Below are 26,616 nucleotides of genomic sequence, written 5' to 3'. Positions count from 1 at the left end.
TGATCCCCGTTTCCCTCCCGTGATAGGTGGTGGCGGCGTCGGCACTGGGCCTACCTCCTCAAGCATGCTGTATCTGGTCGGGCTGGGCTTGGGAGATGCCAAGGACATCACGGTGAAGGGGCTGGAGGCGGTGAGGCAGTGCCGCAGGGTGTACCTGGAGGCCTACACGTCCATCCTCACGGTGGGGAAGGAAGCGCTGGTAGGTCTGGGCGCTGGTGTGGCACAGAGCCCCAGGGCCTCTCCTGCAAAGCCTGAGGAGGGTGCTGGGGCCTGTAGGCCAGTAACGCCTGCAGGACAAACTGGTGGTGCGCGTTCTTGGAAAAAGCACGTACGTGACCTTCACATGCTGTGTTTTATAGGAGAAATCGTTTCGCTACTGTTACGGTTTGAGAAACCCACAGCAATTTATTGTCATTGAGACAATCATTCTATCACCCGATGACCCCTCCCCACCCATGAAGGGGAATCAGGGAAAAAACAAGGAAGCCCAGGGGTTGAAACATAATCTAGTCTTATTCTGTTAAATCTGTTTATTAACATTAATAGCACTAAAGGACCAATATTGATCCCAATGCCAATACAAAATACACAAAGATTATACACAGCCAACTATATCAGTAGAAAGCTGTGCGCTCCCAGCAGTGGACAGTAAATGGTGGACACTATGAGCGCTACGGCTTCGGGAGGAAGAGAAAGCCTTAGGGGTCCGGCACCAGGGCAAAAAGTTCTCAGGATCGCAGCCATCAAGGGATAGAGAGAACTTTGCAGCAAACTTTTTAATTTATAGTGAATGTGATGTTCAGGATATGGAATAATCCTTTTGGCCCGCTTGGGTTAAGAGCCCAGGTCTCACTCCTCCTCATCCCTGTACCTGGCTAACTCGAAAACACTGAGACCTTGAAAGGCACACACCATAACTGGCTGTAAAGTAGAATATTTTCACAAATTCAGACACTAGGGTCTTCTAAAAGTACAGTCTTCTCAAGTATTAGAAGAGAAAATAGTCCTGTGTCACTCAAACCAGGACAACTACCTTGTTGGAAGACAGGAACAAAAATGAATTTTCCTTCCTACAAGTAATATTTGTATTTTAATACCAGTTTAATCTCAAATTCTAGCAACATGGCAATCCTGGAAAGTTTGAGAATTTGGTCAGAAAAATGCCTGATCTGATTTAAAAATAAATAAATAAAAGATATAACAGAAAAATAGATGTTTTGGAGCCTTGAACCTCTGTATCAGCCTGAGGTGTTATGGTGCCTGCTGGGAATAATAATTTGAGTGTCTCAGGTTTCCGTGTTGCCTTGTGGGCCAGGCTGTCTCACCATGTTGAGACTTTCAGAAAATACGCAGTTCAGTCAGAGATGGGTTGTTGAACAACATTGAGATAAACTTCTTGTTAGTAAACACACCTTGTGGAAGAAGATAGTAGTAAAAATGTACAAATTGTAACTCTGATGGATTCACTTGTAGTAGAAAAAGTTTAATCTTGAAATAATACCAAAAAAAAGGGCTTACCTACCCAAAGAACAGGGATCTTGCCTCCAAATAAGCTGTGTGGTATATACAGACATGCTATCTGGGTCTTGTATGCTGTATAGTCATAAGGTACTTGTATGCATGTATGTATGTACATACAACACATGAGACTTTTAGCTTATAGTCAGCATTATGTGGTTTCCAGATACAAGCTAGGCTAGAATATTTGGGGCCATCTCTGGTATATCAGCTGTATTTTGAAATGAAGATATACTCCATGTTTTTCTGCTTTTTTCAATGTGCTGAAGCAATCTAATTTGAAATTAATTCATTCAAAACAACATTATTTTTTTGTTATTATTGGACAGTTGGAAAATTGCAAAATAGAAATGATTACTTGGATATTTTTACTTTGCAAACTGCATTTGCTATAAAAAAAAAAGATGGATTCCTAGCCAGCTGAAAATAAAACACTGAATAATAGAAAAATGCTGAATATTTTTGGCATGGTTATTTCTGGGGGCTTGTTTGGGGTTTTTTTTATTGTTTTAAGTCTCTTGGAAACCTTGAAATCCCAAAGATAAGGTAATTGGGAAAAATGATTATTAAAAACAAAGTAAGAGATGCTGTCTTTCCTGAAACTGCATAAGAGTGAATATAGCAATCACCAAGTTTCAATAATATAGCCCAGTTTACATACAAGTGACAATGCCGAATTGTTTATTTACTAATCTGAAGGTCAGTCTCTCCTAAGCAACATGAAAAGTTGTGGGAAAGCTCTCAAGAGATTAAAACCAGATTCTTTGCTGCAGGGATTTTCTAGATCCTCCTGTGCCGATGCTTTTAAAATCAGATCTCAAAATTCAAATGACATTACTTAGTTTATCTTGTTGGCCTAAAACGTATATTAAAAGCTATTTTATGTTGACTGTCTAAATTGGCCCTCAGTTTGGTGACAGAAGTGTTTCGACCCAGTGACCTCCCAGTGAGTCCCATCTAGTACTCTAGCTACTGGATGGATTTTTTTATGGAAGCACTACTCGCCTCTGTACAATTATGATGGTTCTCTTGTCAATTCACTATTCTTTGTGGGCAAAGATGAAGTTATCACTGAAGTCACAAGGGAAGTCAGAGAAAAATCTGGACCATAATTGACTTAATAGTTACATCAATTTGTTAATATTTGTAGTACCACCCATAATTTCTGAATACCATTTGGAACAGAAACACTTTTTTTTGGTCTACGCCCTGGGAAAAAAATATTTTATCTAATCATGTGAAGAACATGTGAAATGGATGGTGAAACATGACTTGTGGAGACAGATATGTTCAGGGTGGTCAGATAACATGTTTCTAGAACAAACTGAAGTTTTATTACATGTGAGGTTGATTCTGGAAATAAAGGCATTTAAAACATACAAAGAGACACAATGATTACTGAGCTGCTGAAGAAAAGCAAAGAACACAATCAAATACACATTTACCTGTATGCATGGTAAAGTATTTCTTACAGAGAATTGAAGATGAAGTTTTAATATGAAATCATTCCTTAGATGTGGTTAGTTACAACGGACTAAGGAAAAAAAACACCTTAAAAACTAGATGGTGGTATAGCTAGTGTCGTATTTGTATCTGGTTTGATGTCAGTATTATAACTAAGGTAAGCAGTTAGGCTCAGACTTGTGAGAGGGGATGCCTTATAATAGGATGACTGGTTAAATTAACTACACCTAGAGTCCACCCAGGTACCTTTAGTATGCAGGTGTGATTGAGCTACTTTTGGAGCAGCTCCTCAACTGACACAAAAGGCATAAAACCCCAAGTCAATGTCAGAGTAACGTGCTTGACTAATTTTTGTCAACTCAGGAGCTGCTTCATGGGAAGCTCAGGTGTTCTTGCAAGGAGAGGCAGGGTTCTCCAAGACATGGGTCAGGCTGCTGGGGAGAACAATAAAGTTGGCCTTTCCAGTGTCCAATGTCTGTGTTCCTGAGTGAGCACCCAGAGAGATATGAAAACACTCCCAAGTGTCTTAATTTTGGTGTTTCTTATTAATTTCAATTTTTAGGAAGAGTTTTATGGAAGAGAATTGATTTTGGCTGACCGAGAAATGGTGGAACAAGAAGCAGATAGCATTTTAAAAGAAGCTGATGTTTGCGATGTCGCATTTCTTGTAGTTGGTGATCCCTTTGGGTAAGACAAAACAACATTTTAATTATTGCTCTAGCTTCATCACTCTCTTTTTTCAATAGGAAGGAGCCATACTCCATAACTGTAATTCTTTATGAAGAAGCTGATTTTCAGACCAGAACAACTTTTTACGTTGCATTAAACAACTTTTTTTTATTGCATTAAAAATACACATGCAATTGCCTACACTTTATCTTGCTTTGGAGTTTCCTTGCCCAGATATCCCTTATAGATAGGAACATGGGCCCTCCAGGGTGTATAACTCTTTCCTTCAGCCGTCACTTATCGTTTCGTTCTCCATGCTAGCTTTTACAGAAAATATTTTGTTCCAGGTTTTATCTGCTAACCGAAGAAATTCTAGGATATCACATAGTTATGACGTGCTATGTTTTGAGAGAGTATTCTTTTAGTTGCTATTTGTACTTACAAACCACAGCTTTTATGCTCAGTTGTTTTACAATGAATACTGATTGTTGGTTTACAGTGCTTCTGCTTTGATATATGCTAGTTTTTAAAATCACTTAGGTTGTTATAAATGTCTTCTCATTTTGGTTTATTAGGCCTTTTGTTTCCACTTTTTTGAAAAGTATATTATTTTTCTATCACCAGAAGGATCTCCTTCTGTCTTTTCAATCAGGCATCATCAATCTGTAATGTCAAGCCATACAGAAGAGCCTTTAGTCTCCAGCTGGTGATTCAAGATTTATACCACAGTGTTAAGGGGCACAAGAAAAATTGAATCACCGAGCACCCTATTTGTGAGTGAAAAAATAGAGTTTATGAAAAAGAGGAGCAGTGTGCACATCTGTCAAAAGCGGATAATTTATGTAAATACAGGTTGAAGGGAATTGGCAAGAGAATATTATATTGAGCTAGTACTTACGGGCAGATGATGCTGTATTTCAGAAATACTAATTGTACTTTCAATGCATGTTAACATTAAAATTAGGATTCATAGAGTGTAGAGCCATGTTACCCGTACCCTTGTGCTGTGATCCAGTGACTGATATAAATACGTACGCAAGATGAAAAAGAAACAACCTATGTGCATTGAAATGTAATTCCTACTTGTAAGCAGTATCTTGATCTGCCTCAGGTAACAGGAGTTTCAGTGTCAAAATACTTCAATTCTGATTAACATACTACATCTTTGTTGAAAACTACCCTTTTTTTGAATGAGTTGCTTCTCTCTAAATGTTTTTGTTGTTAGCTCTTAATGTTGCAGCTAGAACTGCTCCTATGCCCACATAGATCTCTAAGGATTTTGGGGTTCATGAGCTTACTAGGAAAGAGTACTGAATGTTTCTGTCCTAACAGAAGCTATATGGTAGGAGGATAGAAGCCATATGACTGCAGCTGATTGTAGAGTTTAAGTATATTTGCAGGTCAGAAGAGTACTTGGCAGCCTTAGGAAATCTCAGGTGTTGGCGGCTAATGGTTAAATTGATAAAACAAGCTGTGCCCATGTCATTCTTCTCACTGTTGTTCACTGCAAGTTTTTATATGCATGTGTGGTAACAGCTATGGATGTGCTAGCGGGAACCTGACCATTCTAATAGTGTACTGGAAGACCCACCTTTATCTAGCCTGATGCTAACATTCATATTATTACTACCCATAAAGCTTAAAATCTGTATCAGTGAGAGAATACTAGTATAGCTCTGGGTGCAGAGGGCTGCCTCCATGAAGCCTTTGTGGGTATTAGCTGAGTGCTTGTGAGGGCACTTCTGCTTTTAGCTGCAGTCATTATGGACAGATCGATTGGGAGAAAACACTGGCTGGAGCAAATTTCAGTGAATAAAGCCAGCTGATGCCTTAGTCAGTATTAGCATAACCACAAAATCCTCCAGTGCTCCTTGTCCTATGCATGTGAAGAGAGTAATACAAGGGTGTAAAACTTGTCCCCTCTTCTTGTAGAGCAGCTATTCTAAAACACCTTTGCTTGTGGAAGTCAGGAGCATGGTTTGGTTACTAACCAAAGTGGTGTTTTAGATCACTTGACTGCATTCTTCTAGGTCTGGGTACCTGTTTGTATCAGGATCTCCGATTTCCCAAATTCAGATTCCTCTATTGTTTTTACTCCAGAGAAATTGATTTCTATTTTAAATGATTGATCCTTGCAGCCTGGCCAGCTGCTGCCACATTTGTGTTCCAGTCTGAAGCACCTGATCTGCTGATTTGTCAGACGTGCAGTGTCCAAATTACCAGACTGAAAATCAGGGGAGATCTGTCAGGGTAACTGAACCAGGCCAGGGTGAAAGCAGTCTTCCTATTTAATTTTTCTGATCAGCATATGCTATTTTTTTCTTTGCATCCTTCTTTGGAATGGCCACACAGAAATGTGTGGTACATCTTGGGAAAGAGATGGCTGAGGCCACTGTTCAGGTTTGATAAATTTAGGCAAGGGGTAGGTGTGTTTTCATATTTCACATGGAAAATGGAGTGTGCCTAGCAGGTATGTAAGCGTACATGCAAGCAAGATACATATGTAAACATCGTTGCAGTTCAAAGATTTTCTGGATCTATATATGTTTACCTTTGGGACTCTAATCCCAATTGCATTAACTACAAGCCCGGTAATACTTGCACCAGTCACTGCAAGGTGTTTATTGAGCATTGGACCTGGAGCCAAATTTAGCTCAGTCCTAAGATTAACTAGAATTTTCTCAATTATTTCAGAATCAACTTGATCACTCAAACTTAGGCTTTGTTAATTTGAGTAATTTGGCTTAAATGTTGTAAAAGTTGATTTAGTCTAAGGACTCAGTCTATTTGAAGTTCTTGTTTGAGTGTGTTACTTTCCTATCAGGCGCTGGTGCAGATGGGAGAAGGCCTGGCTGTGCAGTGAGTAAGGCAATCCGGGAGTTTTGTTGAAGCCTGTGCCAGACAGAGTTGACCTTTACAGTTCAACAGACACCTGCAGAAGACAAAGGATAAATGGAACTTTCCTTTTCAAGTACTTGCCAAAGCTACTTTAAAAAGTAACAATGGTGTTGGTGTTACAGTTTAAATGACGCCAGAAAGCCGCAAAGAACCGTAACATACCAAGTGAGGATGCCTGTATGCTCAGCTAGGGCAGGTGACATATGGAAGCCTTACTAGAGTTTTTTACTTTCCCATAACAATTAGTCAAGTTATTGTTGCCCTTTTGGCACCTCTGCATTGCCCTAGTTGTGAAGGGTTTCATTTTACTTTCAAAACAAACTATAATATTAGTTACACTTGGTCGCTTTGTCTTTTCAATCTTTAATTCCTTTCTCTTCTTAACACAGGGCCACAACGCACAGTGATTTAGTACTACGTGCAGTAAAACTGGGAATTCCATACAAGGTCATTCATAACGCTTCAATAATGAATGCAGTGGGCTGCTGTGGTTTACAGGTAATATTTTTGTATATATGCTATTGCACAACTGCTAAATTAGAATTGGTGAGCTCTTCTACTGCTGTAGCAGTGCATGTTGCAATCTGAAGTTTGCAGATCTGTAGCAACTGTACAGTTCTGTTGTCAGGATTTGTTAACATTTCCTTTTCAGCATGTTACATGTCAGCAAAAGTCCCTTTTGATGAGCGCGTGTGTAAAGAAATATTAACACTTCTATTCTTCTCTGCTGTTTAACTTCCCTCTGCCCCACAAGACTTTGATATTTAAGTTATTTTGCAGATAAAGCTTTGCTCATGTTAGCTTCCTTCTACTACTGATGGTCACCTGATAAGTTTATTCTTAAATTAGGTTGTTATCCTGTTGATAAGTATGCTGGTTTTGTCATAAAAGGAATAGATGCACAAGCCTGTCTATATGCCCAACTGAGATCGTAACTAATTCCAAAATCTTGTATGTGATGCATTCTTTCTCTCTGAGGTTGACCTATCTTCACTTTCTGCCCACCTGCTGAGAGAGGAAAGATTTGCTTAGCCAAGGACTAGAAGAACAAATGACAGTTTCCGTGCTTCTTGAATGGCTAAAGTAGAAAAGGTCTAGTGTCCCCCAAGAAAATACTTCACTACTTCCTTTTACACACGTAGAGGTCCATTATTACTTTTCCTGCATGAAAACTGTTACGGCAGTGTATGTATCATAACTAATCACATAGAAATTAGTTGAATCTTCCCCCTCCTGTTGTTATTCATTACTTTAACATAGAACCTGCCCTGTCAAGGTTCAGAATGGTTCCCTGTGTATGGGAACCCCTAAACCAAGCTCCCACTTTACCAAAACTGAAAGCAAGCATAGGAATGTAAGTGTACTACAGACAAGAATTGAGAGTTTGAACAAGTTATCATCACTGAAGGAGGAAGCATTCCTTCCTAGCTTAACATAAAAGAACACCATTTTTTAATTTCAAAAAACAAGTGGCGCCTTCAAATTTACAATGACAAACTCCAATAGCCTTATTTCAATGCTGCCCAGCAGCAGAAAATCCGTTCCAATAAGTTGGGTATGATCTCTGGCTTTGATCACATCTGAATGGTTGAGAAATGTGAACGTCCTGTCTGATCTGGCAGTTCAGCAGCACTGCATTGACACCTGTTCTGAGACGTGAGTGCTAATGCCAAAGGGAATGCAGCATAGGATTCACATTCTTTAGAATTCTTCCCGTGAGCACTTTCTTAGTGATACCTGCCTATTGCTGTTAAGACTTGGGCAAAACTATCTTTTAGGAAGGAAATAGGCTCCTTGGTGTCTAAAATCTACATGTACAGCAGACAGATGGCAGCTGTCGCATGACTGCACTTACTGGGCGGGTAACACAAGAGTTGAGGCTGGGGCTCACCCGTTCCCCTTCTGGCTTCACGGTGGTGCAAAATTTGCTTCTGCTGTCAAGCTGTTGACAAGTACTTTCTACTACCCACTATCTTTTTACTGTTCTTTTACATTCGTTAGGAAGGAAGATGCAAGGCTCATATTCCTAAAGAGAACAGATGACTAAGGTTTCTGAAAGTTTGCTTCCCCCACAACTCCAGCTAGGCATAGGAAGGAGAAGTATAGAGCTTGGTAAGGTAATTGAAAGAAAGAGCAGAATACTAACTGGGAATATATTGTAAACAGTTTATAATGTTTTTCAAATACGCAGAGTTTTGGAGATTGGTTTACTATTCCCTTATCCTATACAGAAAGGAACAGACCATGAAGGAAATGTGATGTTATTCACTCTGGCACTGGTCCCCTTTTCCATTCTGGCTTGGGAGGGGCTGCCTTCTCATAAGTCAACATTCCTGTTGTTGTATAAAGCATTTTAGGAAATAGTGATCATATTGTATTACCGGACAGGGTATAACCAGCTGGGTGTTTAACTCTTCATTGCTCCTTACAGGCATAAACAGCAACTGAGGGGTGTCTTACAAAAAAGTGGCCTGTGATTTAATTAGAGTTGCGGTGGAAGTTTATAATTTCTTTCAACAGTCTTTACGTTCATGGCTGTCTCCTGCCATCAATTTAATTTTGGAGTTACTGTGTTTCAAATTGAAAAGTTGCTGTCAAGTATAGCAGGGATTCCTCTTTTGCTTCACCACAGAAAAGGCTTGGCTTTTTTTCTTGTTTTAATCTGATTGTGATACAAAACTTCTTTCTTTCTTACAAGAGAAAAACAGGAAACACCTTTATACGCTGTTCTGAAAGCCATGTGCGTAGTGAGCTGTAACTGCTGATTAGGCCCTCAGCAAAATGCAGCTACAGCCTAGTCTGTTCACAAAAGAACATGTTTCTTGTCATCACAGCAATGTTCCTGTGCAGCCAACAGCATTCTGGTAGTTGTGCAGTTTTCCTGTGCAGTAGTGAGTTACTGAAGTCAGTAGAGCATTAGTGATGCTTTGTCACCTTCGATTCATAGATATATTTCTTGCCAAATTGTAAAGAAGTGTGAATATCTATTTTCAAATACTTTTTTTTTTTTTTTTTACTATCTTGCCCATTTAACAGGATCAGTGCAGCTGTGTTGAAGACTGCACAGATGAGGATTGCATTTGTATAAAGAACAGGGTGTATTTTAGTTTTGAGAATTAAACTTTTTGAACTAGGAAGCTCTCACAGATTGATACAATAAGCTATAGCTACTGAAAGTAGGGGATGGTATAACTTAGCAAAGGACTAGCGTGACTGGGCATAAGGCGCTCTGACTTGCTGTAGCTCCCTCTTTTATGCTGTTCTTTCTGTGCTTCACCATATCAGAATGTTTTTTCCCAAAGCTGAAGAACCTTGTTTCCCTCAAAAACAAATGAATACAGCGGTAGGGGGGAAGCCAGGAACAGTGCCGGTGTGCGAGTGCCTCTTGGCACTTTCTCTGCAGGTTCACCTCTTTTGTCTGGAATCTGACATGTAGGTATTTTGATCATTCTGACTCTTGTTATATTGGGGAACAACCACCAGTGAAGAAATTCATGCAGTTTGGTATCTCTGCACACTGCCAGGGAAGTCAGGGAGGGGGGAACAGAAGTCTCCAGGGGAAGGCCGAAATTCTCAGAGAACACTGTAAGTGGTAACTAGTGAAGCAGTTCAGCTTTCCTCATCAGCAGCTTCACCGTAGTTCTGTACCTTTGGAAAGCTTTGTGTTTTAGCTAACAGGCTTACCTCTGGTTCTACCAGTGCTCAGCTACCCTGCGAGCAAGCCTTTGCCTTGGCTCTATCTGACTGGGATTCAGCATTGCAAGCTGAGAACAAAGGGAGAGCCTAGCCTGACTTCCATGGCTTTATCTATACCTGCACTCAGTTTTTCAGAATAGGGCTGATTGCTAAGGCTTTTAGCCCTAAAATAAAGAGGCAGAAAACTCTGGATCTCTTAATTTACACCTTTTTCCTTCCTTCCTAATCTTCATGACATCAGGGTTAGTTTGGGAATGTCACTGGCCATAGCAGTGCTGCCGGGACAGAGTTCTCTCTGACCCAGTTCTGGTAATGTGTCTTTGAGATAGCAGTATGGATTGTCAAACATATGAGGAAGACTCTGCGTCATACTGACCTGTGATGCATGTGAAGGAGTGATGCAACTTGAAATGGCTTGAGATAATGGCATTACTGTAAAAAAAGAAGATTGAGAACTAAAATGCAAAGTTGGAGGCAAGCCACAGGATGAGACAAAAGACCCAAATGAGCCACTCATTTCTGGGAGAGTGGTGTTGCTAGCTTTGAAAGCATTTACTTTATATTTTGGTAGGGTAGCTAGGAGAAAAAAAACAAGTCATGGCAAAGACCTGCCTTTCTTTTGAGACATACCCACTTTCCACCTGAATAGCTTCAGAACAAACATCTGCATGTCCCCTTGTTTCTTTCAGTGACTCTCACTGATTTTTATTTTTTTTTTGTTTGCAATCCAGTTAGTTCTTGTAAGACAATTACAGTTATAAGATAGTTTTACCTTTTCACTACTAGCTGATGACTTAAATGCAAAAGCAGTGCTTACTATGTTATTTTTGAGTCTTTCCTGAAGAGGTCAGTACATTTTCAATGTCAAGTAGAAGAATACTACTTATAGATAAGAAAGCTGAAGGATGCTATCATTACTCATTGTACTCATAGTCAAATAGAAAACCTGTAGTAGCTGCAGGAGCAGAACCTCTGAGTTCCACCCTCTCTCGGTGCCCTAATCTTCAAAAATACTCTTTGCTCTAGTAGGAGGGGCTCTACACAAAATGTTTTTTATTCACTGACAGTTAGAACAAACTGTTTTCCGTCACTGGTTGGTTTTCTCACTTACTACCAGCTTCTGAGCCTTTCAGAAGTTGGCATTTGTGTCTCAAACCAATTAAAGGTTAAATCAGTGCTAGTCGCACTACCTTATTACTCACAGTTGCTATTCAACTTAGTGCCATTTGTCACCAGCAAATATGACCCAGAAACATCCATTTAATCAGAGCAGATTTTTTTCTCCATTTAGATGTCTTCATTTCAGATTAGTAACCCAAGTGACCAGGGCGGGAAGGAATCATTGTTGGATATTACTGGGAAGAGTCTTAGGATATTATTAAAGATAAGGTGACATTACCTTGGAGGGAAAATCCTGTCCTGTTCAAGTTTGCTTGGAGTTTATGAGTCTTTCGGTAGCTGAATTTTATTCTGCTTGTGGAGTGGCTATTTCCTAAGTGCTGATACAGGAAGCAGCCAAGAGAAAAATGTGTTCTTCCCTTCAGCTGCTTTTATGTGATTTGTCTCAGCTGCCTCCTGAAGACTGCAATCATGTGGAGTGGGCTTCCCTCAGCCAAACATCCTTTTCTTCACAGTTCCTTTCTCTCTGGCATGTACTAAGGGGACTGGAGGTTTTTGGGACAGCTGAGCCAATCTGTTGGCTTGCAGTACAAAAAGGAGTCATCGCTCTGGGTATGTGAATGGTAAAAGCTTTCAATTTTATGTGAAGGTTCTCATGAAAGGCGTTCAAAGTTGGTAAAGGTCTGTGGTACTAAATAAGATAGTGTGAAGGGCTACAGCTGGGCTTGTGGTTGTTTCATATGACCAATTACAAGCAAAAATGAAGCTTGACTGATTCTTGCTACCTCTTTGTTGATGATTCTCCTACTTCCTAAGCTGTTCTCTGGCAACAATATATAGTATAAAGAACAGCAGGAGCCCTTTAATCTGATGTATATGGTCTGAAGGGTTGTTAGTGTGTTATGGAGGATGGGGGAAAAATCTGACTTGTTACATTCCTCTTTTTGAGGATGAATGTTGCACAGCATCATGTCAGAACTCTTATGACAAGGATAAAAAAAACATGTCTTAGCTTTTCTGTGTACGTTCGTTGGGGTTTAACAAGAAGCAACCCAGGATAATGTAAGTTGCTCTACGGTCTCCAAATTCCATTGAGGAATAGCTTTAGGAGAAAAAGCCTCTTGGTGTCTGTCAGGGAATGGGATCAGGCGGTGAAGCATCTTCATTTGCAGAACGCACCTGTCCTGTGCGAACTATCTGCAGTGTAACCTGTGACTATCTCAACACAGAACATAGCTGAGTTGTGTTTTAGTCCTACAGGGTTTACAGCATTTGCATGTGTATACAGGTGCCAGGTCTGAAAAACGTAATGATAAGATTCCTTTTTACGTTCTTCCCCTGACACGTATCCAGTTGTGAAGCTGTTTGAAATTTTAGGAGAGGAGCTAGGCTCATCAGTGAAGAATTGCTTTGTCACCATTGCAGCTGATACAGCAATTCTGGGAAAGATGCTGTAAAAATAAATGTCTCATTTTGAAATGTTTACTTCTTTGTTTCTCTGCAGTTGTTGCCCTACTGACCTTTAATATTATCTTGGGTCTTCTCTCCTGCTTGCTTTAGTACTTTTTAGAGGGGATGGGGGAATCTTCCTTTTTTAATTTCCCTCTTTAGTCTCAACTTGTTCCTTCTTTTTATGCTCCATGTTTTTGTGGTCATTAGCCACACCAGTATTTTAAGTGAGAACTGTTGATCCAGACAGCTTGAGGTGTCTGATGTCATTCAGGCTTGCCATTAACGGGGTTGCTTGGTGGTTTCATTGAAATTTCACTTGCATGCAGGCTTTCCAACATCACGGCACAGCACTTTTTCTCTCATAGTTTATTCCGGCCTCTCAACTAGCAATCAATTCTGCTTATATAAATAACAAGCAAAAGAAGAAATATCATTAACAGAAGGGTTAAAAATACTAACTGAAAACAGGCACCTCCATACCAAAAGTTGTCTGACATTCTTTCGTATTATGTGTGTAAATAAAATAGAAAGTTATAGCTTGTTCTGGGATGATGAAAGTGTGAGTTGAAGAACAGCTTTCTGCAGTATTTTGTGAGAGGCAGAAAGCTCTAGCAGGCACAGCATTGCCTCGGAGTAGAGAGTTCTGGCTTCCTTTCCTGACTTCAGCTATTGCATTGCAAAATTTAAGTGCACAAAGCTTTGCTTAAGCCAATTACTACTTGGGTGGGGAAGGGGGGGGGAGGGGTATTTCCAAAGACTGAGGTCTTTCAAAATGACCTTTTGAAATTTTTCTGTGAAGTTTTTGAGCATTAGGGAGAAGGAAAGAAGGTTAGTTTCCAAGCTGAGAGCATGAAATGTCTGTCCAACCATTTCACTGAGCCCCTTTGAAATTCTGGCACTTTTGTGCCTGAGCAGAATGTAGGCACTCCAACAAATCTGATGATTAGTGCAAGTGTGATGCTTGAGATGTTTTAGCTTCTACAGAACAGATCTTGCCCGCTGCTAAACCCCAGCTGCTTAACACAGAGTGCAGCACACAGAGGACCGCTGGGAAGCTTCATTTACTGTTGCCTCTCTTTGAAGCTGTGCCAGCAACTGTACAGCATGATCGTTTCACTGACAATATACAGAGCTCTTCACTGACTTATTAAACTTCTTAATGATCTCAAAGCATGACATTAATCCTTAGTTGTGTTGTAATACACCTAGGTTAACAAACGTGTCACAACTTTATTCCAACAACAAGCATGATTTCTGGAATTTTGGGACCCTGTTCAGTCTTTTATGGTTGGTGGAAAGAATCTTTTTTAATTTCAGTGGACTCTGGCTCTAGTGGATCTGCTGTCCTCTGTATCTGCTGAACCCTCAGGATAGTAGTGGAATTTTTGGTATTTACCGCTCTCTCTGCAGCAAGGCTCTTCTTGAAAGTCTGATACTTCACACTAGATTTCAAGATGTAGGAATTAGAACACAGCACAGGAAAATGTATCAGGAACAAATTGAATCTGCACAAGTATGGGGAGAGAGTTAAAAATATAAGTTCTGATGCTGTTATGTGTTTCTTCTTTGATGCAGGTTTGCTCTGGTGGAAGATCAGTGCCTATGTTTGCATAAATGTTACACTGCTGCAGAGATCAAACGCTAGATGAGAAAGAAATAGTTGTTTGTGACTGTACAAGTCAAGTACAATAGGGGTATCCATTTATTGCTTCAGTTCCACAGATTGTTGGTGTACTAGAAAGTTTCCAAAGTAGTATTTTTCCCTTTTAAATTTGAAGTTAAAATACCTATGCATTAATGCTAGGAAATCTATTCTTTAGAAGTTTAGTTAGTAGAGGGGTATAAGTTGCAAAGGCATTTCTAGGTGGCTAATAAAATATGCCCCATTCCATTTTTGTTGGTGTAGAAGCTACTTCTGTGCTGTCCAGGTGCTGAGAAAACGAGTGTATTTTTTCGAGACTATAAGTACAGTTTTATTATATCAATACTTGGTGAAGATATTCTGAAGTGATTTCTACTGAATAGACAGGCCATTTCTGACAAAAATGTTTTGGTCCTTTTTTGATACTCAGACTTCAGTTTTCATGCAAAACCTGGTAAACAAAGGACAGATTCAGTGAATCTGACTGGCAGTCCTTGCACAAAAAGGATAACTTGCTTAACTTCTCGTTGGCAAAGATGATGGAGAGTCTTTGTAATGATCAATGGAAAAGAGAAAAATAACAATCAGAAGTGCTGTAGGGTATAAAGTTGAATGCCCAACTTGTTTTTAATATGTGACGGAGTGGTTTAAAAGATCTGATTCCCAACAAAATACTTAACGGTTAGTAACATTTTACTCTTTTCTGCATATCTTTTTCTTTGCTAAAAGGCTGAGGTGGAAGTTTCTCCCCTTCAGGTTATCAAAATGCAAAGGGACTGGGATAAAAATTGAAAGGTTAATTGAGGCCACTTTCTGTACCGAAGGAGGGCTGCTGCTCCTTGGGAAATGACTGCAGTGGCTTTCAGGTGGCAGACAGTAAACAAGTTAGTTAGGTTGGGACCGGACATTTCAACAACAGCAGTTGTTGATGACTGAAGGTACACTACCAATGAGATTAAAGGTTAACTTGCTCCCAGGTGCTCTAACAGTGAAGGGGAGAAAGAGAAACGCCTTGTTCTAATAGTTTTTCTTCAGATTTGGTACAAAATGGAAAAAGTTCTAGCTAGCCGTATGAAAAATAGGCAAAACATAGCTTGTGTTTTTTTCCTTTTCTAGAACACAGCCTTGAAATAGTTAACAAGTTACATCAGGAGCAATTCCTTTGGTTCAACCTATATTTAGTTTACTGGAAGAACCTTTAGGTTGTGAAATGTATGCTGTGTGTTCTTGTCCTTGTGCTCGAGTGAAATATTTAAAAGAGGAAATGTTTTCAGCAATATTCCAGGAATCTTTAAATAAATGCTTTTCCTATCAGCGTGAATGGTTAAAATTTGAGGTTTTGGTCCCTTGAAAACATGTTTCTGCTTTGATTCAAATTCTGCTCTGCCAGCATAAAGGAGTTAAAACCTTAACCTAATGCCGCAGTAAAATAAAGTACGTGTAGGGGAATCCCCAGATGGCACAGAGCTGTTTGTACATGGGGTCCTCTTCTCTGCTAACAGCACACACAGTGCCTCCTGGAGCGGGCTTGGAAAAGAAGCTTTTCCTTCCAGGTTTAGAGAGGAAGTGGGGAGGTTAGTCCATATAGCCATCAATGATTATAGATACCTAAAGGGCAGGTGTCAAGAGGATGGGGCCAGACTCTTTTCAGTGGTGCGCAGTGACAGGACGAGGGGCAATGGGCACAAACTGGGACACGGGAAATGCCATCTGACCATGAGGAAAAACTTCTTCACTTTGAGGGTGACAGAGCACTGGCACAGGCTGCCCAGAGAGGCTATGGAGTCTCCTTCTCTGGAGATACCCAAAGCCTGCCTGGATGCAGTCCTGTCCAACCTGCTGTAGGTGAACCTGCTTTAGCAGGGGGATTGGACTAGATGATGTCCAGAGGTCCCTTCCAACTCTGACCATTCTGTGATTCTGGGAATGCAGAGATAGGTAAAAACTTTACAGGTAGTTCATTAGATGGTTTTTGACATGCTTTACGGTGGAGAGTAAAAGAACAGCAGCACATCTCTATTGTGAAGAGGAAAAAACGGTTCACTAATTACGGGTTTTGTTAAAAAGAAAGGAGGGAGTGCAAAGGAATGCACTAAAACTAGTCAAGAGATACAGAGAAGCACAGGGGAGCTTTTTTCAAAGGAAGCATTATTTTTAATGCAATGTTGTGTATTTTTGAAAGAGCAAATTTATGCATCTTATAGGAGAGTACTTTCCCTGTGGTATTAACTTCTTTGTTAACTAGGCTCAGGACTTTTCAGTGTTGCCAATTGTTCATGATTTTCATAGCATTTTTTTGTATGCTGTACTACTTTTTCTTTCTAATTATGTGCGTGTGTTATTGCATTTGCTTTGTTTTACAGTTGTACAATTTTGGAGAGACAGTTTCTGTAGTTTTCTGGACCGATACGTGGAAGCCAGAGAGCTTTTTTGACAAGATTGAGAAGAACAGGCAGAATGGAATGCACACACTGTGCTTACTTGGTAAGCAGCAGCTATCCCAGTTCCTTAGCTACCATCTTCCGCAGCGTCCAGAGATAATAGTCAAAGGCATGAGATGAAGTCTACGATTAAACAAACGTTCTTAGCTAATGTATATGTTTGACAATATACCAAAAATTGGAATGTTACTGTCTATGTGCTTTGAGTCAGTTCAACTATTGTTCATGCTACAGTGGCCAGGAATTTCTTAATTCCTCTTCAGAAAATCTGCCTTTGTAGAAGTCAAATAGGAGAAGGAAGACCGTATTTGCTCTAATGATCAGTGTGATTTTAAACTAGATCAAACTTAGAATCCAACTCAGATGGCAGTGACTAGCAGCTATCTTTTATTGACTTAATTAGGTTAGAGCTAAACACATTTGACTTTCTGGGGAGCTAAATCGTACATTTAACCACATTTCTGTTTTGTAAGGTGATTTCCCTGTTCTAAATTACCTTATCTAAGGATGTTTTGGCAAAAGATGATTGTCACATGAGATGCTTCAGTGCTGTAAAAAATCCTTGCTGATCACGGAGCTGAAATGGAATACTGCTCCTACCTGACAGTGGTCCCCAGGCTCTCCCATGGTGCTGTCTGATCTTCACCCTACCCAAAAATCCTCAGCTGAAAGCCATTTTCTGAGTAACTCTACTAGTTTAGGTAAATCCTTAAAGATTATGGAACTGCCTGCATATAAACTATAACATACTTACATATTTGTATATATAGTTATGTATCTTTCTGTATTATCTTTTAGACACAGCTGGGATCGGGCAGTGCTAAATAAATTAATATTTTAAGTAAAAACAAAGTCTGTGGTAACTGGAGGAATCCTGAGCAGGAAACAATTTAAATGTGTAAGCATCACTGCACATCAAACTTTCCAATGCCTTGAAAGTTGTTTGTTTTCAAAATTGGCTAAAAATCAGAATTTTGGTAATTTGTTTTAAAGAAGGATGACTTCACAAGTGTTTTAAACAAGCATTATTACAACTATAGTATGTTAAAACAAAGTATTCTTTAGATATTTTGCATAATTTCTACAATCTCCCTTTTTAATTTTTTTTTTATATGGTAGTGAGAGAGTAAACATTTTGGAACTGTAAAATTGAATTATAAAGCTCATGTTTCAGAGACAGTTGTGGTACCTGCATCTAATTGTAGCTCACAGCTGAAAACTACCAATTTCCAAGTTAATTGTTCCCTTAATACTACTTGGTCATTCTGGTCTTTGCATTGATTGTTTATCCAGCTAGATGAGATTACCAGATAAGCAAATTGGACATAAAAAGGTTAATGCTAATAAACTTCTGAATTCAAAGCAACTTCACAGATATAGAAGCAGTTTGGTAAACTGTGCACAAATAATCTTGCAGCTTTGCATTTTAAACCCCTTTCTTTACAGTCACTTCGATTTAGGAGTTGATCATATAACTTAAGCAATACTTTTTAAAAAATCAAGTTTCAAAATGCATCCAGCTTTCACTATGAAAATATTTTGGGGGCATTTGAATGCAGATAACATTTGATTGCCTCTTGGAGATATTGTGGTCAAGTGGAGTTTCATAAAATTGCAGATGTGCAGAGTCTTACCTGACCCCTTCTCTTTTTTTTTTTCCCATAACAGAAGATTGTTCTAAATTTTGATTGGGACAGGAAGGAAGTGCTAACGAAAGTCAGGTTCCTGCACAGCAGTGATGTAATGACTGTCGATCAGTCATACTGTTTTACCTTTTGTGACCGCAATGTACTCATCATTGAAGCGTAGTCCCAATATCCCGGTGTGCTTAAAGATGGGTAATGCCTAAATTTACCATTTAGGCATTCTATGGTAAATATGCCTACTATTTGTATACTTAGCAGTATTTTTATTCATCTAGGTTGCTCTGAAATCTGTGAAATTTGCCCTGTCTTTGGGTAAAATCACATATATAAAATCACAGTACTTTGTGATTAATTAACATATGAAACAGCAGAATGTAATCCATATTCCTTCTGCCTGGAATAGCTAAAATATTGTTACAAAGTTTATAGAATCTGCTAATTAAATTAAACTTTACCTATGTAGAAAACTAATCGGGAAGTCTGTAGGAAATCTGCGTTTTCATACCTGTTTTGTTCTACAGATATTAAAGTGAAGGAGCAGTCTCTGGAGAATCTAATGAAGTGAGTCACCGTTTTGAAAATATACAGAAACACACAGTCTATTTACAAAGGATTTTTTTGTACAAGGAACAAAGGTTCTTTGCCCATAGTCTAATACTGAACTTACCTGTCTTCTCCTCTTGTACCTCTCAGTGGCCGCGGTCTTTTGTTTCTTATAAGGAGCGGAACTTTTTTGTTCATTACAATAGAACCTGGCTTTATTTACAGTAACTGAATGAAGTTGCAGCAGAGCATAATCTTTCTTTGAACTGTTTCTGTGAGAAGCATTAAGTCAGAATGGGGTAAGCTTTCTGCTTGGCAGATGAAGTGTTATTTTACTGCTGTTCTGTCCCATCCTGAAATAGATTAATAGCTGAAACAGTGTTCTGAATTCATTCTTCCTTACACTGGCTAGAAACAGCGTGAAGTACTGAATACATACCACCCCTTTTTAAACAGCTAAATAAGCAACATATAGAAAATTCTTTAAAGTACATTTAACTGTATTCAAAAAAGCTCTTGCCACATCTTAGTCATCTCTTTGCAATCTGTATGTTTTGACAGTGGCAAATATAAATGGTTACTGTATACACTGCTGTAACTCTGGTCTAAATGAACATTTGTGAAGTCTCACAGTATCATTGAGGTTTGTTTATTCTGGAGTTGCAAAATAAAATCTGTTTGACCAAATCCACAGTTGGCAAAGAAAGCAGCATTTCATTTAAGAATGTATTTCTAGTCTGTAATCATCTGTCTACAGGGCATTTGACAGAAAAACAGTAGTTTGCCGCGAATTTAAGTCTAATGCATCTTTCAGGAGTAGCTGCAAAACCTGCATATTGCTTCCAGCAGCTGAATTTGCTTTTAGCACTCAAATGATCTGCCAGCTGGAGGCCCTGCTGTTTCACAGGTGTGGTGAGAGCACAAGAGACTTCTGTCTTCCATAAAAATTCTACTCTTGTCTAAATGGCCCAGGCTCTCAGGCCTGTTTAAGTTCCATTTGCTGGTCTAGAGGTTTCTTGAAATAAACTGTAAGAATGCAAGGGACAATGAAATGGGTTTATGTTAAATTTATCTTCTTTCCCTGCAGAGGAAGAAAGATTTATGAGCCACCCCGCTACATGAGTGTGAATCAAGCTGCAGAACAGCTTCTTGCCGTTATTCAAAACCGGAGGCTCCAAGGAGAAGAACCAGGTACTATTACCACAAAGTTTCTATCTGCTTCTACCCCTCTCAAGTCACTCTGATTGATGAGCCTCTGAACTCCCTTCTTCTTATTCTTAGCGTTCCCTTGCTCTGCAGTGGAACTGGGTTGCCTTAAATCCTAGTCATGAGATGCATTTGGCAGAGCTTGAACATAGTGTAGTGCAGCGAGCACAGATGAACGAGCACTAGTGGCTCCTGAAGGTTTAGTCAAAGCCTCAGTTTGGTAACCCTGTATTATTTCTATCCATCTTTAACTGTGTACTCTTTGATCCTTTAGAGTTGCAGGAGGCAGAAGGATTCTGAGCATTTTAGATCAGTCGAGCTTCAAAAATCTCTGCTACGTTTTATTTACACTGGTCACACTCTGCTCTACATGAATACCAGCATGAATCTAGGTTAACCCAACGATGCAGAACTGTGATGTTGACCTTGAATTCTTAACACTAGTCAAGAGCAAACTGTGAAAGACGTTTATCAAGACCAAGGGTGAAATCACAGCAGCTATAAAGATGACTCAGTTGTGTCACAGAAAAATTCTAATAGAAATTCATCTAGCTATATTGCTCCTATTAAAAGTTTATTCCTTAAATACCGTTAAAATGAAAATCCTTTCATTGTATCCTTTATATAGAACGAATCAGAAGCAGAAGCTTCCTCAAAGTGAACACAATTCCTGAATGAATTTCATATTCTACTTCTGCTGCCTTCCTATTCTTGCTTATGAACACCCCCAAGATAAGAGTTTTATTTTCTTTGAAGAACAAGCTTCTTTCTAGGCTACTCCAATGACTTATTAATTGGAGGTTTAAGAAAGCAGTGTTAAGGTTTAAGCATTTTGAGTATTTTCCTTTATGATAAGACTATTAGTCAATAAATTAAGCATTTCATCTTCTTTCTTACAGAAATTACTGAAAACACAGTTTGTGTTGGCCTTGCACGTGTGGGTGCTCCAGATCAGAAGATCGCTTCAGGCACACTACGTGAGATGTCCACAGTGGAATTAGGCGGTCCGCTACATTCCTTGATTGTTACAGGCACTATGCATCCTCTGGAATTAGAAATGCTTAAGCTTTTTTCTGTAGATAGTTCCAGTTTTGAAAATAATGCATTTCAAAGGACCACTTAAATAAAAATTAGGCTTTTTTTTTATTCCATCTTTAATTTCGTGACAGCATAAAGTTATTCCTGTGAATATTTAGAGCTTGCCTAAGTGCTTTTAGATTATATATTGCTTCAAAAAACAACACTGTAGGAACATGGACCTGCCTTTACTTGAGGCTATAAACTGCAAGCTGCATCTGCTATCAGCTTCTACAATGTAGACACCTCCAGAAACCTTCAAAACCCTTTGTCTGATCCAGTTCATTGACATCTACATCAGTCTTAGGTCGAGGAGTAGAATAAGAAACACAAGTAGATAACTGAAGAAGTGTACCAGATACCTGTCTGGCATCACTTTAGCTATAACACATAAACCAAGCCTACTGCATACATTATTATAAGTGCATTTTAGATGTTAAATTTTACTTTTCAACTTTGCAGAAACTTAGTGGTTTTCTCACCAACAGAAACCATTAGTGTGCAAAACCTGTTAGGTCTGTACCCATCTTCACACTTAGGAGAGTGAATACAGACAGGTGAGAAGGTTCTTTATGTCAAAACCAAGAAAAACAGCAACTCACCCTTTGCACAGTTGGTGAAACAAAGGGAGAAGCTGTGCAGAATTTCTTATTTCAGGAGGCTGAAACTTCAAATAGAACTGGATTTCTTCATATGTTAATGCTAGCATTTATGAAGTGCTGGACTCCAACTGCAGCAACCACAATTAACCTCAAGCCAATGCTCTGAAAACAGACAGCAAAAATTCTCCTTAAAATCAGCTAATGGATGATGGCCGTTGCTATTTCAAGTAGTCTTCACAGTATGTATGACAACAAAGCAGACCTGTTTGCATTTTTTTTTTTTTAACTGAAGATTTATTGGAAAGAAATTTGATCCCATATCTTTTCAGCAATATAGGACATTTAACATTTTATATAGACTGTATTCAAGTAGAAAAGATTACATTAAAAATTTCTAATATTGCACTTGGGACAAGTCATGGCTAAGCTACTAACATTAGCATTCCAGAACAAAATCATACATCGTCTTCAGAATTTTAGTGAGCTGCCATGTGTTATCATTAAGATTTCTTTACAGGTATTTTGCTATAGTGTACTATTCAACTTAAGCTCACTGCTAAGAGTAATTCCTGTAATTTAAAGGTAAAGGCAAGCAATATGCTGAATGCAAGCAATATGCTGTATGCTACCAGGAATGATTTTTGCAGTTTCTTCATTCACAATATTTCACACTTCAGCCAAAATACTGTAGCGATTCATTTAACTCTTGTACAAGATCCCAGTATACACATGAAAGACTTCCATGCACATGGGAAGTGAAATACACAACTCCTTTTACACATTATTTCCGCCAAATTACCACATAGGCAGGAACCTTTTGTGGCTCACTGAAACAGACAAGTAGATTAACCAGTATTTGCACACAGAGAGACATGTAGTCCTCACACGCCAGGCACAGCAGAAGCGTAACTGGCATCTTTTCACATTATAGCAGTCTCTGGCCAATGAAGTCCCAAGAGGGATGGTCATTGCAACACAGCCTGAACAGGGGAGAAATCCAAAAGGGAATCCCGGCGTGTCGCAGATAAGGATTTTCACAGAAGTGTAAAGGAGGAATTAACCACTGAGTCAGTATTAGGGATCAGAGAAATGGATTATAAACAAAAAGAAAAAAGAAAATCCCTCTATACTCATTCCCAAACACGCTTAAAAGGGGTGGGATAACGAAGAATCACAGCAGTGGCAGTCCGATGGCTGCTGGGGAAAACAGGACAGGGCTTAATTAGTCACTAAAGCTGTTGCTCTGAACTGGTATTTAAAGATCTTGCTACATGAGTATTGATTAGGAGTTGCGTTTTATAGATGCATGAAGGTTTCTGCAACTGAAATCTGCACTGTGAGAGAAAAGCCATTAACTTCACAATTTGATTGCACAGTGGGTGCAAAGGGTGGAAAACTGCAGTTCAGCAGCAGCTTCTCTCCCCCTTTTGTATCTTGTTTATGTTCTCCAAACAGGTTCACTTACAACTGTTAAAAGGAGATACTCTTTCTTTCCTTCACCTTTAAACCCGGCTTTGCTTCTTCAGGGGGAAAAAAAAAAAAAAAAAAAGTCAAGGTCCACTTTATTACTAGCAGCAGTTTCAATTTTTATGTAAAAATAGTGTCAGCAGCTCTTAGTAATGATGCAATTAAATTTTTGCTTTAGTAAGCAGTATTACATAAAAAGCAGAGTCATTTATTTGGACCAGCACTTTTTGCCTTAGTTTAGCAAATCACACAACTAATCTAGCTCTCTGTCGGGGCCCTATTCATGTAAGGAACAGGTCTATCCGTATGTATAGACTTGCAGGATTAGCCTACGAAGGACCAGTCTTCACTCTGCATACTCTTAAGAGTAGTTTTCTTCCACTATTATTCACCGTGACAAACATTTAGGGTATTTTAATACAGATGCTCTGTCACACTTGTTTTATCTTCTTATTTTGCTGTAGGTCCTGTAAAAATCCTGCAGTTTGCAGGCTTGGTCTTTGGGACAACAGGGTTGTAAGTTACTGTTTTCAGTAACAGACAAAGAAACAACCCCCAAAGACAGACCAGCCCAGCAACCTCACAGTAAGCTTCAGCTACATGAAAACATAAGAAAAATCATACTTTGAAAACTGGGTTCAAAATTCAGTACTGGATACCAGGAAGCTGAGTTTTAGCAAATGGTCTGCAGACATTCATCCAGCTCTGGATGTCAGTCATTCACACAAATCTTAGTTTAAATGATGTGATGCATCTCCAATAAAGTATTAAAAGCAAACTGTTATATAATAAGCGAAGTGTTAGGTAATTAGCAAAACACAAGATAATGGAGCTTTGACTCTCAGGATAAGAAAAGCTGCACTTCCAATTGCATGATTTGTACACCCCTGAAACCTGAGCAAATATCCCCTTAGTAGGTAAAAAAAATAAATCAGATGTCACGCCATTTACTGACATACTAGATGTGATTTAGTTACCTACTAGTCACATCATCTGCTGGCTTTTGTAGAATTTTGTGATGCTTATCCTCTTTCAGAAAGCCTAAAAAGGCTTAAAGTCTACTTTGAATCTGACTTCCCTACCCTATCCTCAATTATTTTTAACAAACAAATGATATATTTCTTACTGTAAAAACATCAAGTTGTCCTTAAAATTAATGAAGAAATTGCTATCTCAGTTAGGGAACTCAGACTTGCACATATGTTTCCAACAGTCAGCCAAGTACTCATAAGCAACAAAAAGATGACAAAAATTATTAAAATCAATATTGTGTAATTATAGCCAGCTTATAGGCTTTTTCACTCTATTTCCCACATTAAAAAAGTTGGTAGGTGTACATCTTAAAAAAAAAAAAAAAACAAAAAAAACCAAAAAAACCCGACAAACAAACCAACCCAATTGCTACTCAGGCAGATTCTCACTTGGAAACAAATTGTAGCAGTTGGCTTTTCATTAAGAAAACTAAAATAGTGGCCAAGCTCAGCAACTTGGGCAGCACTACAGTACTTCAGCAAGTCCAGGAATACTCAGTCCTGAAACACGCTGGTACAAAAATGATATAAACCAAAGCCTGCTCTTGGATCATGACACAATTGCAATGAAGTTGGCTGGTATTGCCTTTAAAGTGATATCAGTTGCTCTTCTCTATCCTCAAATAGTCGCAATATTAACTATAAAAAAAAAGACAATCAAGAAATCATGCTGTCAACCAACAAGAAGCAATCTATATGCAACATACTACAAAACAATATGAGGGATCTCCACCCTATAATCACCACCTTATTTTAATTACCTTTTCTGTGCACATATATGCAAACGGTATCTTAAACTGCAATACTGAAATCTGCTCAACAGATTCTTGCACCCTACCCTGCGCCGTGTAACCTTCAGATCCCATCCTCCAGTGAGGAACTGCGGCCCTGGCAGAGCACCCGCATGGTGAGATGGGGTGCCAGGCAGGAGGCCAGAAGAGAGAGATGGGGAAAAGTGCAGCCAGCTGAAAGGGCACTCTGCACCTGCATCCCCAAAACAACCAAACACGATCAGAAAACAGCAACAGGGATAAAAAAGGATGTGAAGACTAGAGCAGACTGTAAAGCTTAACAGCAATATGTATGTGGCTTTTTCCTGCTATTTTTCTTTACACTCAGTTTTCTGTTCCAAGCACAAGAGTACAACCCCAAGCTTTGTACAAAATCAACATTCATGTTTCAGTATCTCATCTGGAAAATTCAGGAGCCACCTATCAATTTGGCAACCGTTGTGTTTTCACATGAAAAGGGATCACAATACAGGTGCTATATAGGAACAACAGAACGAATGCGAGAAACTCTTCATCTCTATCATGAATTCAGCAGCATCAGTGGCAAACAAATCATTTCTGCAAATAAATCTTCGGTAGTTTCATAGTGCCTAGCACTTACTACACAGACATTGTCAGCTTCAGAGGGCCTTGATTTCAGTATTACCACATAACAGCTACCAGAAGAATACTTAAAATCCATACCAGTTAGTAACAGCTATGATTTATCAGAAAAACGCCTGTCTTGTTTTTTATTCCACAACGTTCTGTTTGTAAAATGTCCGCTTATAAAATCTTCCATTACTAAGTTAACTACTGCAAGTATAGTGGAATTATCATCTGTAATACCAAGTAGAGCAGATTGTCTTTGAAAACAACGCTCAGGTCTGAAAGTGTAAAATGATTATAAATGCTACAAAAATACGACAGACTGATCTTTCAGGAAAAAACAACTTACTGCACTGAGATTATTTTTTTTTTTTCCATGAAAACACACAAGGCTACAGTAAGACAGTCAAAAATGTCAGACTTGTCAACCTAGAAAAAGCATAATTTTAAAGAGCATGAACCATGGTCCTTATTTCCATTTCAGGTATAACCACCACAAACAACTATTTTCAGTATTTGGAAAGGCAAAAGTTATCTCACCAATCACTTTAATAAAAATTATTACAACCTATTAAAACCAAGGAGATTTAAGCTTTCACAAACAATTTAGGGTTTTAATTTTTCCCACCACATAATCTGGAAGATAAAAAACTTCAAGCATTGCTTCCATCACCAGCATCTTCCCTCAGCTGCCTGTGGTTTCAGTGACTGTGAACATGAGTAGCATCGTGTAACGTCTCGTTACTAGCAACAGTATGAAGAGAGA

General features: G+C 39.0%; 1 protein-coding gene across 1 annotated transcript; it reads left to right on the top strand.

Moving 5' to 3' along the window:
- Positions 1–14: 14 nt before the first annotated feature.
- DPH5 (diphthamide biosynthesis 5) lies at positions 15–21,437 on the top strand. Its single transcript, XM_009884776.1, has 7 exons — positions 15–199; positions 3,545–3,669; positions 6,939–7,047; positions 16,822–16,942; positions 19,067–19,106; positions 20,176–20,279; positions 21,194–21,437. The coding sequence occupies exons 1-7, from the start codon at positions 65–67 to the stop codon at positions 21,415–21,417; spliced, it is 858 nt and encodes a 285-aa protein (XP_009883078.1). The 5' UTR covers positions 15–64; the 3' UTR covers positions 21,418–21,437.
- The last annotated feature ends 5,179 nt before the right edge of the window (positions 21,438–26,616 follow it).

Source organism: Charadrius vociferus, unplaced genomic scaffold, assembly GCF_000708025.1.
Source record: "Charadrius vociferus isolate BGI_N301 unplaced genomic scaffold, ASM70802v2 scaffold163, whole genome shotgun sequence".
In the NCBI taxonomy this organism is placed as follows: Eukaryota; Metazoa; Chordata; class Aves; order Charadriiformes; family Charadriidae; genus Charadrius; species Charadrius vociferus.
This window is presented reverse-complemented; position numbering and strand designations above follow the sequence as displayed.